This window comes from Nematolebias whitei, chromosome 1, assembly GCF_014905685.2.
Source record: "Nematolebias whitei isolate Nwh7 chromosome 1, NemWhi1, whole genome shotgun sequence".
Taxonomy (NCBI): Eukaryota; Metazoa; Chordata; class Actinopteri; order Cyprinodontiformes; family Rivulidae; genus Nematolebias; species Nematolebias whitei.
Window position 1 is genome coordinate 7,067,718 of NC_056498.1, and position 21,138 is coordinate 7,088,855.

Here is a 21,138-nt window from a genome sequence, read left to right on the forward strand (position 1 = left end):
TTTAGTGTCCCAACTTTTTTGGATATATATATATATATATATATATATATATATACACAGCCCTTGTTCTCTCTGAAACTGAAAATTTCTGAATACTGGTCTTGGTGTTGAGATTTTCGGGGAAGTGTGAAATTGTGTCAAATTGTGCATGTGCACTAAAGATGGCTGCAGTCAAAGGTTTTTATTCACTAACAACAGTTATAATAAAGGACTGTGTTTTTTGTGCTAGTCAGCCATGTTCCAGTATGTAGGAGCTAACCAACCACATCCTGGGTCCAAAGGATCATTTCTGTATTTTACAGTTTGAATGTAACTGTGATCATGCAAACACTGCATGCAAGATGCATGCAGATGAGCCCACATCAGGGTTTCCAGACAAACATAACTACATTTTATTACTCCCTCCTTCTCTGGGTACATGTTTACCAAACACAACACACCCTCGTCTTACGACACACTCACTAAGCACATATGACAGTTTGAGTCAAAATACAATAATTTTAAAACAACAGTACAATTGTTCATGATTTTATATCTGGCAACCCTGCCTGTCATGAAAATTACTGTGGAACGTTTTAATTTTTTTTTGTTTGTTTGCCTCAGTAAACATTGAAAAGGCACCAACATTTCCAGAAATTGTTCTTGTGTAAAAAGGGCCTTAAATTTTTGTACCAACCAAAGTTGACCCTGTCTAGAACTCTTTTTGACAAAGGAGCACAAGCTTTTACCTGTTAGCATCATCACAGCAAGCAGCGCAGTGAGGCAATACATATTTATAAAGCAGCACAATCTGAAGCCTAATGAAGAGCGTTACATTGACAGGGCTCATTTTATTTACAAGTGACATAATGACTGGAGACGAACATTCAGTCTGACTGAAGGAGTACAAAGAACTATTCACAACACTGTTTGATTTACAAGGAAACACATCTGCATCCTTGGAACAAATTGCAGATTAATGAAAGTATCAGACTGAGAAGTGGAATCGGCCATTCCTTATTTATGAAGGACTTGGATTGATATTGTGGCCAATTTTGATCAATACATTCTTAATAATAATAATAATAATAATAATACATTAATAATACAATAATAATATAACTAATAATACACGTAAAGAAACAATGTTAAGATGTTTTCTTATAGCCACTTATTTCAATACGCCATTGAAAATGTAAGGCATGTACAGAAAAATGAGACGGGAATTAAGACAACCCTCACTTGTCTAGTCTGTCGCATTAAATCTAATAAAAGTCAACCGACATTTACATCTCCATGGCTTAGTTCAAGACATGGCTTTAACTCAGATCACAAATTTTACAATGACTGTGTAAAACTGGAGTGTCTAATAAGTGTCTCCTGTCAGTCTGGTGTAGTCTAAAACTCTCTTTATCCTAAATCTTTAGTACAGTTTTGAAGTAAAAAACCATTAAAAGGTGGAGGTTTTACTAGCAAACAAAATATGATTGCATCCAGAATTATTTTTGCTTTGGGGAATAGGTAAAGTAAGAGTTTATAAAAAGCAGTTTTGTTTATAGAATTTTTATTAGTTTCACAATTGTTTCATGTAAATAAATGAGCACTTTTATAGATGCTCTGAAAGAGAACCAAGTTCACTGTGGTCTAGTTTTTTCTGGGTGGGTATTTTTCTAGACTATCCATAGCCTAGTTTATTCATTTATACTAAAACAAGCACTACCATACCATGCCATACCATACCATACCATACCATACCATATCATACCATACCATACTATACCATACTATACCATACCATACCATACCATACCATACTATACAATATCGTATCATACCATGCTATGCCATACCATACTATACCATATCATACCATACCATACTATACCATATCATATCATACCATACCATACCATACCATACCATACCATACCATATCATACCATACCATATCATACCATACCATATCATACCATACCATACTATACCATATCATACCATACCATATCATACCATACCATACCATACCATACCATACCATATCATATCATATCATATCATACCATATCATATCATACCATACCACTTTATTTATAAAGCACTTAAAAACAGCAAAAAGGCCAACCAAAGTGCTGTACAGCAAAAACAAACAAGCAAAGGACACAAGATAAAATGCATAGATCCAAATGGAAAAAGATAATAACTATAAGTCTAACACTGTAGCAGACAGGATTATAATCAACTCACACAGTGTCAAAAGCCAGGGAATAAAAATTTGTTTTTAAATGAGACTTAAAAACAGTGAGAGAGGGAGCCTGCCTGACATACAGTGGTAACTTGTTCCACAGTCTTGGAACTGCAACAGAGAAGGCCCTGTCACCTCAGAGCTTAAAACAAGTGCCTGGAACCAATAAAAGTATCTGGCCGGCTGACCTCAGAGAGCGCTGTGGGACATATGGCTGCAGCAGATCAGTGAGATAGGAATGACATTTAGTTTATATGTGATAAACATAGGGCTGCTGTTGTTGCATCGTATTGTTTTGATTAGCATATATCTTAGATCTTTTAGCTTACCATTTGGCGTTAATTTAGCATATTTTTTAGTTTATATCTTAGATCCTTATTTATTGTTTCTTTTCACACTTTATGTTTTTGCTATTGTTGGATGTAACTGGGACACTGTGTACACAATTTCATTCTGCCTCATGTACCACATGTGGTGAGAACGACAGCAAACCTACTTGAACTTGAACATAAAAACAATTCATTTTATCTATAATGATTGTGTTTCATAATCTTTTTATTTATTTTCACTTTTAAATTTTAGAAATAGTTTCTCTGTTGTATACTAGCATTTATTTCCTGTTTTATATACTTTTACAAACAAGTAGTATTTTGAAGACTTTTATCTCAAACAATATGTCTGCTTTATTGGTTTATTTAACAAGGACAACGTACATTAATCAATATCAGATCAGTGTAAATGTGTCAATGAGCCACAAGGCTTTATACATTCTAAAACCATAACACATAAGATACTTTTTACATAAACTTTAAATAAAAGTTTAGAATCACAGCAACACCAAAATGACATATATTTACTTTCAACTTTTAGTCTCTCCTCTAATATAAAACATCTGGCTTTACACTGGATCTATATGACAGAAAAAGGAAAAAAAAACACTGACAGTTTTAAATGTGCTGTAACATAAACCATAAAGACTGTCAGTTCTTCAGCAGTTTGGGTCAAACTGTTACCATATATATACATGACAGTATCATCTGCATACAATTAGAGCAAACAGGAGGAAGGCCATAGACATTTATAGTGAACAGTAATGGTAGAGGGATAGATATTGCTGATATGTTGTTTTTATTACTCTTCTGCAATAACTTTATGCATTTTCTCAGTTTTCCAAGCTTGTATGGCTCTTTGTTTCACACTCTGCAACACCTGTGATTTTACCCAGTTTGACTATGTCAGTTGTGTTCCTCAGGCTAGCTATTCATGCCATCATCAGCCTGCCCCTCATCTTCTTCATCATTGTGAGGAAAAATCCTTTTACGTTCACGCTTGGAATGGCTCAGGCTCTGGTGACGGCACTTATGATCTCCTCCAGGTCAGAAATGTTTTTTCTTAATCCCAGAATACAAACCTCTTTACTCTAAGATCACTGTGAAGTTTATCAGCTGTGGCTGTGATGATGTGTTTCAGCTCAGCCACCCTGCCTGTCACCTTCAGATGTGCTGAGGAGAACAATGGCATTGACAAGAGGATCACTCGCTTTGTGCTCCCAGTGGGTGCCACCATCAACATGGATGGCACGGCACTCTATGAGGCAGTGGCTGCCATCTTCATTGCTCAGCTCAATGACTATGCTTTGGATGTGGGCCAGATTGTTACCATCAGGTATCACTGGGTTTATAGTACAATACATAAAAATAAACAGAAGAAAGACAGGGCACTGGGGCACCAGGTGTAAAATAACTGTAAATCTTTCAGGCGAGTTTGCTCGCTGTGACAGCACCTGCAGAAGGGAGCAGACAACAAAATAATTCTTAATTGTGATATCTATGACAGCGTGTTCGAAGGTCTGAAAAAGTTATTTCAAAGTTTGATAACTGTCTTGTAGCAAGATTTTGTGCCTGTGACAATGAAAACTAGAGAGTTTCTTGATGTGGCATGAAAACATTTTCTGTTTTCACTCTCCTAATAACCTTGATGTTTGCAAATGACTGTAATTTCTAGTGTGAGAAAGGAGCAAGTGAAAAAGAACCTAGAAAGGTGGAGGTATGCTTTGAAGAAAAGAAGAATGGAAGCCATTAGATGCCAGATGGAAGCCATGTGTGTGAATAAGATAGAGACTGGTGGAACAATGAAGCTGCAAGGTGTAGAGGTCCTGAAGATGGAAACGAGGGGAAGAAGAAAAAGGAGACAGTGTGGAGGGGATGGAGACGAGTGTCAGATTTGTGGTATACAGACAACTGCAAGAGTAACAGAGAAGGTTTTCAAGATTGTACCGAGAAACCTGCTATAATGTTTGGATGTGGCTCTAACAAAAAGATAGAAGGCAAAGATGAAGATGTTAAGATTTTTATTGTGTAAGACAAAAATGGACATGATTAGAAATGTGTAGACCAGGACAGCTCAGGTTGGGCCGGACATGTTCAAAGGAGGATCAGTAGACAAACTGGACAAAGGATGTTGCAAAAAGGATGACCACAGAGAAGATTCATTGATGTAGGACAGAGGAGGGTGCTGGGATAGTCAGATGAAGGCAGCTGATCAACTGTGACAAGAAGCAACCAGAAGAAATGTATCTTTGTTCCCACGTCTGAGAAAAGGTTTAGAGATGTTATTCGTTCCCTGAGACCCCTTCTGCATGGCTTTGTTTTCTCAGTTAAAGTGTTACCTTCTTTAGTGAACACGTTGTTTTCAAAGTTAATGGTGAATAAATGGTGATGAGAGAATGTTTACTTGGCCTTAAAAATAAACTAGCATGTTGTATTTAAAAGGTACAGGGTATTTCTTTTGAAATCTTCTGGAATGATAAGGTCCTGTTGTTAGAAAAACATTTTAACTACTGAAACTCTCAGTTTTGATGGAAACTTGGCCAACAGCCATGAGGGCTGTGGCAGCATGTTGGTTTACTTGAACAATTCATTCTTACTCTGTGTTGTCTGTCTAAAACAGGTCTCTCTTGAAAATGAGTCCTCGTAACTCAACAAGACTAACCTGTATAAATAAATGTGAACTAAAAATAAAAATAATTCTGTAGTTGATCAAATCCACCTAAATGTTGCTTCAAAGGATGAACACAAGACAAGAAACAGTTGCATTCTAAAAGGCGTCACAAGTCTGTCTTGTAAATGAGTTCTCGTGGCTCAGTGAGACTAACCTGTATAAATAAAGGTTGAATGAAAAAAAAGGTTATAATAGTTTGATCTTTTAACTTGGAAATAAAGTAGAATCTTGCCAAATATTTCAAATGTTTTCATGCAGTCACCTGGTTGGACAGCCCCAGTGGAGACCTCTGTAATTCTGTTAATCTGTATGTTTTTGACCTTTTATCTCACAAATTATTTACCAATAGATTAGCTTGGTTTGGTGGGTCAGCAGAAATGCTGCATTCTGTGGTGTTATTCCTTTTTATTGGAGCTGGAGCAACGTTGGGATATTCTATGATGTATGGTAGCTGGAAATTTCAATTGTGTTTTCTTCAGAAAAATATGACTAATTTTCCATCTTTTGCTTTCCTTTCTTTAGTATAACAGCAACAGTTGCCAGTATTGGAGCAGCAGGAGTCCCTAATGCTGGCCTTGTCACCATGGTGATAGTCCTAACAGCTGTTGGATTACCTGCAAGTGATGTGACTCTGATAGTTGCTGTTGATTGGCTGCTGTAAGTTTTGTTTGTCTTTTCTATGTCTAATGAAGCAAGTCGAACATTTACAGAGAAGAACACAGAAGTAGTAGTGTAGAAAATAACTAGTAGCTCTGTGTTTCAGGGATCGGTTCCGTACAATGATCAACGTTCTGGGCGATGCTTACGGAGCCGGGATCGTTCAAAAGTTGTCCAAAAGGGAGCTAGAGAGGATGGATCTGATATCGGATGTGGACGTCGCCAACCCTTTCGCTTTGGAAACTACGCTGGATGACGACGAGTGTGAAAAAAAGTCTTACGTTAATGGAGGCTTCACCGTGGATAAGACGGATGCGATTTCATTCACAGAAACGTCCCAGTTTTAGCTTCTGGAGAAACTGCCATATGGAAGAATTTTACAGCTTACACCAGAATCTTACACCATGATAAGGGAGACAGAACGATCAAAGCCTAAACCTCAGCAATAGCGGCTTTCATTTAGCTTCAATAAAAATAACTGCGCCTCCTTTTGGACATGTATAACAACCACTAGATACAAGTGCTTCCTTATTACATTCAAGTTGTGCCAAAATACTAAGAAAACAACATTTTGTTTTGAATAACATTGTTCTTGCAAAAAGCTGTTTACCAGTGTGAGTGTCAGTGTGTGTGTACGAGGATACACCTTATGGGTGTGTGTGTCTGTGTGTAATTTGCAGAAAATAATATATATGTTAACACTGATGAAAATTCAATGTTGCTTCTTGAGTAGGGTACAATAGTCTTAATGTCCCATCCTGCACTGCTTGTTTTATTAATATTACCGTTATGTCTATATGTAAATTTGAAAAGTGCCAAACTAATGCCAAACATATTTTTTCCACAAAGATGCATGAAGCAATACATGAAAGAAATGGCGGCTGCACACTTTCTTTATATGAGGACTTCTCAAAGACTGATAATGGTTGATGAAAGCTAATGACGGTAATGAACACTGTGAAATTTCAAGACGTTTTTCAGAGCAAATTCACCTGCATTTATTGATGTATGTCAAAACATGATAAATACAAAGTAAACTGTGTTTGTGTTGAAATTGTGTGGGGAAACCTTCGTGTGTACTGCTCTAACAACCCCGTTTAAACTGCCCCAAGGATTTACATGTTTTTAACTGAACTGCTGAGTTTTTCCTGGTTTGACAACTTTGTTTTCACTATGGTTTGAGTTAAAAAGGTGTTCAAACATTTCTAAAGCTGTAGTGGCTTAGAAACAAATCTGGAAACATTGGTTAGCAACGCAAAATACTTTCTATATACAGTACTTACTGGGTACATACCAGGCAAATACCATGTAAATACCAAACACGTATCCTGTAAGCATATAGTTGGCATCTCGTGAGTATCCTGTAAGTAACTCTCAAGTACCCAGCATGTATGTAGGCAGCACGACGGCTCAGTGATTAGCACTGTTGCCTCACAGCAAGAAGGTCCTGGGTTCAATCCCCAGTTGGACCTGGGGTCTTTCTGTGTGGAGTTTGCATGTTCTTCTCGTGTTTGCATAGGTTTTCTCTGGCTACTCCAGTTTCCTCCCATAGTCCAAAAACATGCATGTTAGGCTGCCTTCAGGCCCAGGCCTCCCTTGCAAAAGAGATCTGTGATCTCATTGGGATTTGTCTGGTTAAATAAAGGTTAATAAATATTTCTTAAGAACGGGTTTTGAACATGGTAGAAGTTTCTTAAGTACCAGCTATGTGCCATGTACAAACTAGGATTCAAATCATGGATATATATCCTGTAAGTACCTGTGTACCTGTTAAGATACATCTGCAACTTTCAAGTACTACGTATCTAACGTATAAGTCACAGGTACACACCTCATAGGTACCTGTTGTGCACCCAGTAAATATTTCGTATGTACTAGGTTTTAAACCTGCTAAGCACTACATGAATACCCAATACATACCTTGTAAGTATCAGGTATTTTCTGAGTAAGTATCCTTATGTATCTAATACATACATGGTAGGCACCCCTTAACATCTCAATATGCATCCAGTTAGCTTTATGTAGGTACGTACGCTTAAGTATTTGATGCATACCTGTAAGTACCCAGGAAGTACCAGACACCCTATAAATGCCAAATACGTAACCCGCAAGTGTAGAGATTTGAGGTATGCACCCTGTAAGTACAAGATAGGAATTCACTTTATAACACAGCCCAGTCTTTATAGGTACACTAAGTACCATGTAGGTACCAGGTACACACCCAATGAGTAAGAGGCTGTATAATGTATTGCTAACAAACTTTCTTTAAAGACTCAGCAAGTAACTAGCATGCTTATTCAAAATAAATGGGAAAAACATAAGGTTAAAGAAAAATGTATAACCAAAAATATACTTTAAAAAGAGTAGTTATAAAGAATATTACTATATGAATTGTTGATATTTTGATGACAATTGTTGCTTAAAAGACCATTTCACAGTTTTAAAGCCACAACCTTGTCATGTTAGGTGTGTAGGGGCAGAGACTAACATGAAACAAACAAACAAACAAAAAAAAAGTAAACATATTTCCATTCCCTGCAACAAGATAAAGAGAATACAACTTAAATGAGCCTTTTTGTATTAAAAATGCTGATCTGTAAGCATTAAAGATTCCTTATTACTCTTCTGTTAGTATCTTCTTCATGTTATTCTGCTGTTCTTCTTTGAGCTTTTCCCTCTTCAGGGGTCACCAAAGCAAGTCATCCTCCTCCATCTCACTCTGTCCTCTGCATCCTCTGTCCTCACTCCAACTACCTCCATGTCCTCTCGACCTGCATCCATTTATCTCCTCTGTCTCATTCCTAATCTTCTCCATCCTGTCACTCCTAAAGAGAACCTCAACATCTTAATTTCTGCTACTTCCAGTTCTTTCTCCTGTCTTTTTGTCAATGCCACTGTCTCCAGACCATACAATACAGCTGGTCTCACCACTGTCTTGTAAACTTTTCCTTTGACCTTTGCTGGCACCCTTTTGTCACAAATCACTCCTGAAACTTTTCTCCATCCACTTCATCCTGCCTGGACTCTCTTCTTAGAATAGAATAGAAACAGCCTTTATTGTCCCACGGATGGGAAATTCAAGTGTAACAGCAGCAACAGCAGCAACAGATAAAAAGATAAAAAGATTTCACACAAAAGTTCCTAAATGTTAATAAACATTACAATATATAAGAAATAAGATAAACAATATCAATAATAATGTTCAATATGTGTTGTAACATTGATAAGGACAGACTATTTACAGTACAGTATTATAGGCAGAGCATGTGTTTTAGCAGAGCATGTATTTAATCCTTATTGAGTTTGTTGGGAGCAGTGATGGTTGTAGAGTCTAACAGCTGCTGGGAGGAAGGACCTGCGGTAACGCTCCTTTGTGCATTTAGGATGCAGTAATCTGTCACTGAACGAGCTGTCCAGTTCAGCAACAGCTTCATGCATGGGGTGGGAGACGTTGTCCAGCAATGATGTTATTTTAGCTAGAGTCCTTCTGTCTCCCACCACCTGCACTGGGTCGAGGGGGCGTCCAAGCACAGAGCTGGCCTTCTTGATGAGCTTATCTAGCTTCTTCTTCTCAGCTGATGATAAGCTGCTGCTCCAACACACAACACCATAGAAGATGGCTGATGCTACTACTGAGTCAAAGAATGTCTTCAGGAGCACCCCCTGCACCCCCTTCACCTCTTTACCACATTTCCCATTTCCCTGGACAGTGGACCCCAACTACTTGAAGTTCTGCACCTTTGTGACCTCTGCTCCTTGTAGCCTCACTGTTCCACCAGCCTTCCTCTCATTCGCACACATGTACTCTGTCTTACACTTATTACTGGGAAGCTGAACTGCTCATTGTGAACCCCATCAATGTATGAATGTGATTTAAAGCACTGATTAGTCTCCACAGATTCAGATTAGCTTTGTAGAGACCTAGTAGAGTGCTGTGTGGATGTGCATGAAGGTAAATGAGGACACAGATTGTAGTGTAAAGCACCTTTGAGTATCTTGATAAGATAGAAAGGTGCTATATAAGTACAGTCCATATACCATTTACTAAGACTGACTTTCATTCCACTTCTTTCAAGTGCATACCTCCACCTCTCCAAATTCTCTTCCACCTGTATCCTGTTCTCACCACAGATCACAATGTCATCTGCAAACATCATAATCCATGGGGATTCTTGCCTGACCTCATCTGTTAGTTGGTCCATCACCAGAGCAAACAAGATGGGGCTCAGAGCCGATCCTTGATGCACTCCCACCTCCATCTTGAAGCTATCTGTCACTCCTACAGCACATCTCACCACTGTCCTGCTGTCCTATTACATGTCCTGTACCAGTCTAACATACTTCTCTACGACTTCAGATTTCCTCATGCAATACCACATCTCCTCCCTCGGCACCCTATTGTATGCTTTTTCTAAATCCACAAAGACAATGGAGTTCTTTCTGATCCTCTCTGTACTTCTCCATCAGCATCCTCAAAGCAAAGATAGCATCTGTGGTGCTCTTTCTTGGCGTGAAACCATACTGCTGCTCACAGATAGTCACCTCATCTAAGTCTTGCTTCCACAACTCTCTCCCAAATCTTCATTGTGTGGCTCATCAACTTAATTCCCCTGTAGTTGCTACAACTCTATACATCAACTTTATTTTTAAAAGTGGACTGGACACCAGCACACTTCTTCTCCATTCCTCAGGCATTTTCTCACACTCAAATATGCCACTGAATATTTGAGTCAAAAACCTCACTGCCATCTCTCCAAGACGGTTCCAAACCTCCACTGGTATGTCGTCAGGTCCACCTACTCCTTCCACAGCTGTGAAAAAAATAAAAATAAAATAAAACCCAGACATCAATATATGCAGCTTGATTCGTAATAATGTTCAATAACTATATTTGGCAGTAAGATATATATATATATATATATAAAGGGGTATAAAGTCTGAGCCATCAGCACATATGCAGTGCCAGTCTTCAGATACCCAACTGGTATAACAGCCTTGCCAAAGGAGGAAATAGAAACCACTGACATCAAGACTTGTAAGCTCCTCACTATACATGGAGCATTTCACCCCAAGTCCAGCACCATGAGACTATATACTAAGAGAAAGGAGGTAGAGGACTAGTGAGCATCAGAGACATAAAACATGAAACAACTAAGATCCTGCAGTAAACGCAGTGTAGAAGAGGTGGAACAAGAAGAGCCATCATGGAAAGGTAAGCCCCTGCACAGCATGTACCATGAGCAGATTGAGGAAGTGGATAATATCAACAAATCTTACCACTGGGTGGAGAGTACTGGACTGAAGTCAAGTCAAGACAACTTTATTTATAAAACACATTTAAAACTGGCTGTTTCCAAAGTGCTTGAAGGACAGCACAGAGGCACTAAACATGGTAGAATGAGAACAGACCTTCAGCATAAGTGCTATTGAGGCCAAGGTTTACCATACCAGACAAGACCCAAGATGCAGGCTGTGCAAAGATGTCCCTAAGACAGTCTGACACTTAATAGCAGGATGTAAGATCCAGACAGGTAAAGAAAACATGGAGTGCCATTACCAAGTGGCTTGAACAAAAGAACATCTGTGCCAAGTATTGACTGGAGGTCCTACAATCAAAGTGGGAAACACCACCAAGGGTGGTAGAGAATGGAAGGGCTAAGAACATGTGACTTCCAGATCTAGACTGACAAACAGGTGATGGATAAACAACCAGACATTTTCATGGTCAACAAGCAAGAGAAGAAAGCAGTGATGATATATGTAACAATCTCAAGTGACTGCAACATCATGAAGGAGCATGAGAAGCTGGAGAAATACCAATTCAATTCAGTTTATTTATATAGTACCAAGTCACAACAGAAGTCATCTCAGGGCACTGAACAGAAACATTCATATACATAAAAAGTAAGTTAACAACATTATTTATCTGAGGAGCAGACTGCTTTGAGTTTAACTTTGGTTTAACTTTACTGCAGACTCTTATCCCGAGCAAGCATAAAGGCAACAGTGGAAAGAAAAAACTCCCTCATGAGGAAGAAACTTCCAACAGAACCAAGCTCAGGACAAGCGGTCATCTGCTTCGACCAGCTGGGTTTGAGAGGAACAGGAAGGAGTAACAGATACACAATGGCAGGTTGAGAATCACATGCTAAGTTAGAAATAATTTCACATGTAAAATATTCATTTGTATGCATTTGTAACTATTCATTTTAAGAATAAGAAATTAGGTAAATTTTTCAAGATGCTCGTGGATTTCAGATTGAACAACCCCCCCCCCCCCCCCCACCCCCCCACATAGGAGGAGCTGCAGTGGAATGTTACAAGTACTTGGAGGGTGTGCACCTGAATGGCAACCTCAGCTGGGGCAACAACACCACCAGCCTGATCAAGAAAGCTCATCAGAGACTCTACTTTCTCGGGCAGCTGAGACGAGCTGGTCTAGGAAGCTCAGTCCTCACCTCCTTCTACAGGTGTGCAGTGGAGAGCATCCTGTTCTCCAGCACCAACGTGTGGCATGGAGATTGCACAGCTGCAGAAAGAAAAGCTTTGCAGAGAGTGGTGAAGGCTGCACAGAAGTCTGTTGGAGTCAGTCTCCCCACCATCACAGACATCTACACCTCCAGATGCAGGAAGAGGGCCACCTGCATCATGAAGGACCCCACTCACCCAGCACACACACTTTTTGCCCCGCTCCCCTCAGGAAGGAGGTTGCAGAGCATTAAGTCTAGAACCACTAGACTGAGGAACAGCATCTACCCTCAAGCTGTTAAGACTCATAAATCCCTAACCAGGAAAATCACTGTAAGAAAAAAAAATCACTGTAATGCCACTTTAATTGGTGGCAAAAGACTTATCTGTGGTGCTGATTATCTCATGCTGCTGTATTCATTTATATCCATCTGCTCACCACAGACTCTTGTTTAGGCTGCTGTTGATATGCCGTGTTGTTTTACATTATTAGTGTTTAGCCTATATATTAGATCTTTTAACGTAGTTTGACTTACATTTAGCGTATATCAATGTATATCTTAGATCCGTATATACTTTGTTACACTTTATATTTTTGTTATTTTTGGGTGTAACTGGGACCCTAAGTACATAATTTTGTTCCACCTCATGTACCACGTGATGCAAATTGAACTTGTCCTCCATTAGTCTAAGCCTATGCCAGAATAACAAGCCAACCCTAATTATAGGATTTATCAAAAAGGAAAGTCTTAAGTCTAGTCTTAAAACTGGACAATGTGTCAGCCTCATGGACAGAAGGACCAAGGGCTGAAAGAGGAAATACAGAAGTTGATGAGTCAAGGCATCATTACTTCCAGTGGTCATTGGAGTGCTTGGAGCTGTGACCCCAAAACTAGAAGAGTGACTCCAACAGATCCCAGGAACAAGCTCAGAGTTCTTTGTCCAGAAGAGAGCAGTCCTAGGATCTGCTAAAATACTGAAGAGAACCCTCAAACTCCCAGCGCTCTGGTAGAGGACCCAGGTTTGAAGTGAAACCACTCAAGTGGAACAGTAGGGCAAGCTACACATTTGTGTGTATGATATGTATGTATGTATGATATGTATGTATGATATGTATGTATGTATCTATCTATCTATCTATCTATCTATCTATCTATCTATCTATCTATCTATCTATCTATCTATCTATCTGTCACAAATTGGGGTGGATCGGACAAGCACAGACTCAGAAAAAGGTTTAAAAGTTTATTTTTTAAAAACCAGCGGCGTCTGGCAGGAGGTTCTGGTACCGGACCGCTCTTCTGTCTCTGGAACCAGTCTGAGATGTAGGCCAGGTGGGTCCCGGTACCGGTCCGAATCTCAGGAGCCGGTAACATGTGCAAGGGCGCACAGAGCAGCAGCGCGCAGCGTGAGCACAAACAGGTAGTGAGGCTGGATGGGCGAGCTGTGAAGCTGAGGAGTTTAGGCAGCAGAACTTTATCCAGGGGCAGGCAAGGGTCAAAACCAGAGAGGAATGCAGCCAGGCAGAAGAACCAAAAGGGGAATCCAAAAATCGTGGTCAAGGAGGAAAAGCAGTCGTCAATATGGTCAGATTATAGACGAGGAATCCAGTCCGGGGGCAAAGGCGAGAATGAGAGGTCGTGGGCAAAGCTTTGGTCGAAAACTGTGATAAGAAGAGGGAACGCTGGATATCTATGGAAATAATCTATAATTATCTGGCCCCGACTGAGGAGAAACAGGGAGCTTAAATAGTGAACTGAAACAGGTGTTGCTCATGAATGTAGATTGTGGTAGATGGTGGAGGGGCGTGGCACAGGGTGACAGGAGCTGAATGAATGAGAGGGGAACTCAAAACTAAAGCAGGAAAAAACGTGAATGATCTAAAAACAGGGGCTGTGGTATGAGGAGCAGAGGCTTAAACAGATGGGGGGGAGGCAGCGGGGGCCGCTGAGCGTGACCGACCGACCTGACCGACCTGCCTGCCTACATTTTTTTCTTGATGTAAATCACTTTTTTCAGATGATTACTTCCTCTGGTATCAGATGCTGTGCCACTGGAAGGATTTTTACTGAAACCTTTTTTACATTTGGACATTTGTTATGATGCGTAACCATAACAACAAGGTGGGTTTTTTTTACAACTGGAAGCTGCTGATTAACATCTCAAAAGCCCAAATAAGACCTCAACTACAGCAACAAATCCCAAATGAGATGAAAAGGAGGTGCCGTGGATGCATTACCGTCTACCTGGAGGCTGTGCTTGAGTGCCTGACCACAGCTTAAAACAGTGGGAGGACCGAGATCGTCCCCTGGCACCTGCAATTAAGTCCGCAGTGACGAGGGGCTTGGCAGGCTGCTGCAGGCCATTGCTCGGGGAGGAGTTCTGCCGGCATTCAGGCAGTCCTGCTGCCCAAGAGGACAAGAGGTCTGCAGGGTCTGGGTGGATGGATTGGCATCTGCAGCCAGTTTCTTCGGACCTGCAGTGGGACGGACTGCTACAAGAAATCCTTCCTGCCCAAAACCATCAGCATCTATAACAACTCCAATGAAACAGGATGATGAGCTACAACAACAATTAATTTCCCTTTGGGGTTAATAAAGTATTTTTGAATTTAATTGAATATATTGATATATTTAATGGTGTGTACACATTGTAAAAAAAATCAGTTCAAAGTTTTCAGGTTTTATTATTTATTGATATTTTAACACAGAATGTTCAGATTAGTGTGATGGTACTCTACGATGTGAGCTGTCTAACTTCCAAAATTAAAATTCAAACAAGTTGTTCTGAATCTCACAAACTTTATATTTTCTGTTTTCACATGAACATGTAGATTTCTTTCAAATCTGCCTAAAATTCAGAGTATGCACACTCAAACTTTCAGACTTGTATTTGAGCTCTGATTTTTATTTTCCAAACAATTAAACATCTTTTTAAGTTCATATCTTAGGCCAAGATTGACCACAGATACAAACTGGACTTTCATTTTGCCCATGAGATGTTTTCCTCCACAAAACCCCCTAACATTTTCTTTGTATCAATAGCTCACATTGCCTTCCAAATGATGAGAGCATTCAGAAAGTTCTCCAAAGTTTTCCAAAGCACTCTAGTAACTCCAGAGGCTATTGCTAGAATAACACAGCCAACAACTATTGAGAATAGCACAAATTGAAAAAAAACAAACAAAAAAACAACCTTCTACAATGGCAATGTAAAAAGTTGTGGGGAAGTCAATGAACGGGCTATGTAGTCCATACGCTTGGTGTCATCAAACTTTATTTGCAATATGTTGGAGAAAAATCTGTGGTTTGTTAGTTCCTCCATGACACATGGTTCCTTACGGAATAGCTCTTTTACAAAGACAAAGAGATTAGAAGAGTTTTTATCATCAACCAGCTATTCTCAAAAACAGGTGTGAAACAGGAATTATCAAGATGAAGGCAAAGTTTGTGTTTGTCCAGAAAGACATTGGCAGGTTCAGCATCACATCTATATCTGCTTGGATGATTTCTTATCCGGCTGGTCTCTGTTAATGTATTTTCTTAGCTTGCCTATGTTCAAGTTTAAAATAAAAAAATTGCAGTATTGAGATAAATTAATCTCAAAAGTAGTCACACAACCATACAAGACTTGTATGTGTACAGCTAGTCACAAATACTGTGCCAAGTTAGAAATGTGTCTTTTCCCAGTAAGTCAGTAAATCTGGTGAAGGTCAGATGTCCCAGCTTTTCACCAGCTTTGAACGCAGCACTACCTTTGTGAATCTGGAGCAGTAAGAGTCAAAAGTCGTATTCACAGGCAGTTGATTTGAGAGCTCGTGTTGACTGATCTGTCAGCAGTTTTTTGTTTTTTTGGGGAAGAGCATAATATTCCTACTTGTGCAATTTGAAATGTGTACATTTGTCTGCAGCAAGTGACTTGTGTGCATGTATTTGACAATTTGTATGAACAGTTTCTTATTTGAGCATTTTGAAATATGTATGTTTGAAAAACTATACGTCTGTGAAGCTTGTGGTACACTTGTGTGACCCGTTCTGACACTAACTTATCTTCAAACATTCCCAACACATACATTTGAGCTGTAATAGAATCTAGCCATGTTGCATAAGGTTTGCACATCACATTGTCAGGTTTTGACCAAATAAGTTAAAACTCTATTTCTATATTAATAAGATACAAACTTTGGTAGTTTTTTTAAACTCTGGCATGAAAAGCAGCACATGATATGCAATCCTTAAAGGAATGCTAGGTCTTTATTTACATATGAAGTGACAAATGTCAAATACTTACTGTCAAACTAACTTTTATACTGACTTTAATATCTGGGTGCAGCAAGATATTTTACCTGCCAATAAGCAAACTTTGAGTACAAACATTATTCCTCCTTAACAGAATGGGAGGCAGAGCTTTCAGTTATCAGGCTCCTCTCTTGTGGAACCAACTTCCAGTTTCTGTCCGTGAGGCTGACACATTGTCTAGTTTTAAGACTGGGCTTAAGACTTTCCTTTTTGATAAATCCTATAGTTAGGGTCGGCTTGGGTTTCCTGAGCTGTCCCTATTCTGCTATAGGCTTAGACTGCTGGAGGACAAACTGACCACAATTTTCACTCTGCTACTGTTTTTACTTACTCTGCTCAACCTGTTTTGTATTTGTAATTATTTTTTCTGTCCTTGGCATGTGTTTTTGTATTTCAGATACACCTGCACCTACAACTGGACCTGCCATTCTGTGTTCGTCTGTCTCTCCTTCCTGTCCTCTCAAACCAGCCGGTCAAAGCAGATGGCCACTTTTCCTGAGCCTGATTCTACTGGAGGTTTCCTCCTTTTAAAAGGGAGTTTTTCCTTTCCACTGTTGCCACTGTGCTTGCTCAGGATGGGAGACTGTGACAAAGTGAAGATTCAATGAGTCTGCTGCTTCTTTAGATAGAGAACTTTATTAATTGGCTTTATTATGTATGTGAATGTTCCTGTAAAGTGCCCTGAGACAACTTTGTTGTGATTTGGTGCTATCCATCCATCCATCCATCCATTTTCTTTACCCGCTTATTCCATTTTGGGTCATGGGGGTTGCCGGTGCCCATGTCCAGCAATCACCGTGAGAGGGGTAGGGTACACCCTGGATGGGTCGCAAGTCCATCACAGGGACACATAGAGACAAACGAGACAAACAACCATTCACTCCCTCACTCACACCTAGATACAATTTAGAGTTACCAATCAGTCTAACATGCATGTTTTTGGTCTGTGGGAGGAAACCGGAGTACCCGGAGAAAACCCACGCATGCACGGAGAGAACATGCAAACTCCACCTAGAAAGGCCCCTGGACCGGGGTTTGAACCAAGGACCTTCTTGCTGAGAGGCAGCAGCTCTACCAGTTGTGCCACCGTGCTGCTAATTAGAACCCTCAATTGAATTGAATTTAATTAGATAGTATCCAAACTGCCAGTGCATAGTTTTTTTTTCATTGAATGTTTGTTATACTAGCACTGAGGTTCAGAAACCATTCTCCAACAAATCCCAATGTACCAGATTTAGCCGATATTTAATGTTTCACAGTCACTACTATCAGCTATTTTTTTAATGTACAGCAGTAGCTCACAGAGAGTCGTCTGCCACGGACCCAATTAGCTTTTAATGGCCTACTGGTGATTTACCTGAGGACTTGACAATGTCAGCCTGACTGATTATAACACTAAACCCATATTACTGCCTCTGAGCTGCATTTAGACTGAGATGTACCAGAGTTTCAGCTCAGATAGGTTTATTTAAATAGGAAACACATTCGTTTTTCAGACATTAATACAGAGTGTGTAGCTATTTATCAAACCAGGAAAGTGCGAATCATCTATTCTGCCTTCACATGAAGACCTGCAGAGCCTGAGGACTTCTTCTTGATGAGGTTATCGTCTCCTTCCCTAGAGGAGAGGTCAGAAGGCATCAAAGATGTGTTCACTTCCTGGGCTTCTCTCAAGTTGGCCTCCAAGGGTGAAAGAACAGGAGTGCTGAATAGAGAAAACATGGGGCTTTATATCACATCTACTGTTAAATTAACTAAATCTATCCATCCGTCATCTTCTGGTTGTTCCAAAGTCAGGTCGCCAGGGTAGCAGCTTGAGCAAGGAGGCCCGGACATCTTTTTCCACTACCAACTCTTCCAGCTCTTCTGGGAGGACTCCAAGGTGTTCCCAGGCCAACAGAGAGTCATAGTCTCTCCAGCGTGGCCTGGGTCTTCCCCGGGGTCTCTTCCCAGTCAGACATGCCGTAAACACGTCCCTCTTGGGAGGCGTCTAGGAAGCATCCTCACCAGATGCCTGAATGATCTCAACTGGCTCCTCTCGTTGTGGAGGAGCAGCGGTTCTACTCCGAGTCTCTCCCGGATAACTGAACTTCTCACCCTATCTCTAGGAGAGAATCCAGCTACCCTGTGGTAGAAATTCATTTCAACTACATGTATCCACAATCTCATTCTTTTGGTCACTACCCAGAGTTCGTGACCATGGGTGAGGGTAGGAACATAGACTGACCGGTAAACAGAGAGCTTTGCCTTACAGCTCAGCTCCCTCTTCACCACAACGAACAGGCACAGGGTCTGCAATATTGCAGATGAACTCCTCCACTTAAGGCAGAACCTCACCCTTGACATCGAAGAGAGCAATCCACCCTTTTCCGACTGAGAACCATGGCCTCAGATTTTTTTCTGACTTGCCCTCGACAAAAACAATTGCGCATCTTCCCTCTCCTGCCTTCCTCCTGCTTTTGTTCTTTGTCTTGTGTATCAGAGCCTCTCTTTACACACATTACACATCGTAAATTCTGGTCAGATGGTCTCTCAACGCAATGGCTAAAATTTTCTCAACGAGGAGACAGGGTGCAGGATAACCTTCATGCCCTAAAGCAGGACTGGCAAACCTGTGGCTCTGGAGCCCCATGCGGCTCTTTGAAGGCTCCTTTGTGGCTCTTTACTTTTTTCTTAAATTGGTGTTTTTAAAAAAATATTCTGTGATGATACTGAAATTTCCCACACTCCTTGAAGGTAGCACTGGCAAAAGCAGAGTAACGTGCATAATGCACAGGTAGAATTCAGTTAAGCTAGCACTACTGACCGGATTTTCATAGCTGAGTTGGGAAAACGAAAAGCAAAGCGTAAATATGAAGAGGAGAACAGAACATTTCTACCTGAAAGGGAAGAGTTATATTTTTTATGGAAAAAAAAATGGGAGACTGTTTTGCCAGTCTTCACTGTCTTACTTTAAAGCATCGAACTTGGAGCATCATTTTCACCTCTATCCATCCGAACACAGGCAAAGAGTTCCCCAAAGGTTCAACAATTTGAAAGCATAAGGTAAATTGCTTGAAAAGTCAAGTAGAGAAGCAGACAAAATGTTTCCAGAAACCTATGAAACACTCGGAGACTGTTACATTGGCATCATATCAGGTGGCGTGCAACATTGCTCGGGCTAAGAAGCCATAAAGGTGCTGGTCATAAAATTTAAATATCATGAAAAAGTTGATTTATTTCATTAATTACATTCAAAAAGTGAAACTTGTATATTATATTCATTAATTACGCACAGACTGATATATTTCAAATGTTTATTTATTTTAATGTTGATGATTATAACTGACAACTAATGAGAACCCCAAATTCAGTACAGATGAAGCAGCCTCCCAGTTGGAGATGATTGAACTTTGTGAGGATGACAGACTGAAATGTGTTTTGACAGAAGGAACCACAGCGTTTTGGAAAATTGTGCCCACAGACAAATATCACAATGTAAAACAGGCTGCACTCAAGCTAATGTCAATGTCATCAGCAAATGTCTGTGAATCAATTTTTTCTATACTTAGGCCCTATTTACACGGACACGATGGGGGGAAACGTAGGTTTTTTCTTATGTTAATTAGAGGAAAAGATTTGCGTTGACACGGTCGGATTTTGGGTTTACATGCATCCGGAGGTTTCCTCCCGGCCCTCCCGAATCTGCTGTAGTTACCATGCCGGGTCATTAGATGGCGCTGTGAATTTTGTACCTTCACCTAATTGGGACCCAATTTGGGGCGGCTGTGGCTGAGTGGTTAGAGCAGTCGTCCTCCAATGCAAAAGTTTGGGGTTCGAATCCACCAGCAGTCACATGTCGAAGTGTCCCTGGGCAAGACACTGAACCCCTCATTGTGTCCCATCACTGTATGAATCTGATCTAAAGCACTGATTAGTCTCATTAGAATGATTTGTTCAATTAGCTTTGTAGAGATCTAGTAGAGTGCTGTATGAATGGGTAAATGAGGACACAGATTGTGGTGTAAAGCGCTTTGAGTATCTTGAAATAAGATAGAAAGGCGCTATATAAGTACAGTCCATTTACCATTCCATTTAATGCGCATGTGTGCTGCCTCGGCACGCTTCTTTCCTGTGAGCTAAAAAGCTCAGCTAACAACAACGTAACAACAAGTTAAAGCTGGATTCTGGCTGGATTTTGGATAAGAGTCGACAGATTTGACGCCAAGCAGGACCGCTTCATCTAACAACTCCACACCAGTCGCTGAGTGGACCAGAACTGAGTCAACGATGTCGGACTTTATTCCGTGATAATCAGTATATGATTTACTGCAGGTAAATCAAATGTTCTTAATAATGTTTGCTTGTGTTTACTTTGATCACACAACAACCAACTGAGTTTTTATTTTTCCTGAAAGAATAAGGGACTAAGAAAAAGAACTAAGGACTAAGAAAAAATGGTTTGAGCAATATGTGTTATGAAGCTAATCTCAAAATTGCTGTTTGGCTCTTTAA

At 40.2% G+C, this 21,138-nt stretch overlaps 1 protein-coding gene across 1 annotated transcript in view; it reads left to right on the forward strand.

The window, feature by feature from the left end:
* slc1a1 (solute carrier family 1 member 1) overlaps positions 1-6,983 on the forward strand; it is a 39,525-nt gene extending 32,542 nt beyond the window's left edge. Inside the window, exons 9-12 of the mRNA XM_037674860.1 lie at positions 3,474-3,596; positions 3,692-3,886; positions 5,744-5,878; positions 5,985-6,983. Of these exons, the coding sequence (XP_037530788.1) occupies positions 3,474-3,596; positions 3,692-3,886; positions 5,744-5,878; positions 5,985-6,225 (694 nt within the window). The 3' untranslated portion in view covers positions 6,226-6,983. The remainder of the gene's footprint in view (positions 1-3,473; positions 3,597-3,691; positions 3,887-5,743; positions 5,879-5,984) is intronic.
* Positions 6,984-21,138: the final 14,155 nt, after the last annotated feature.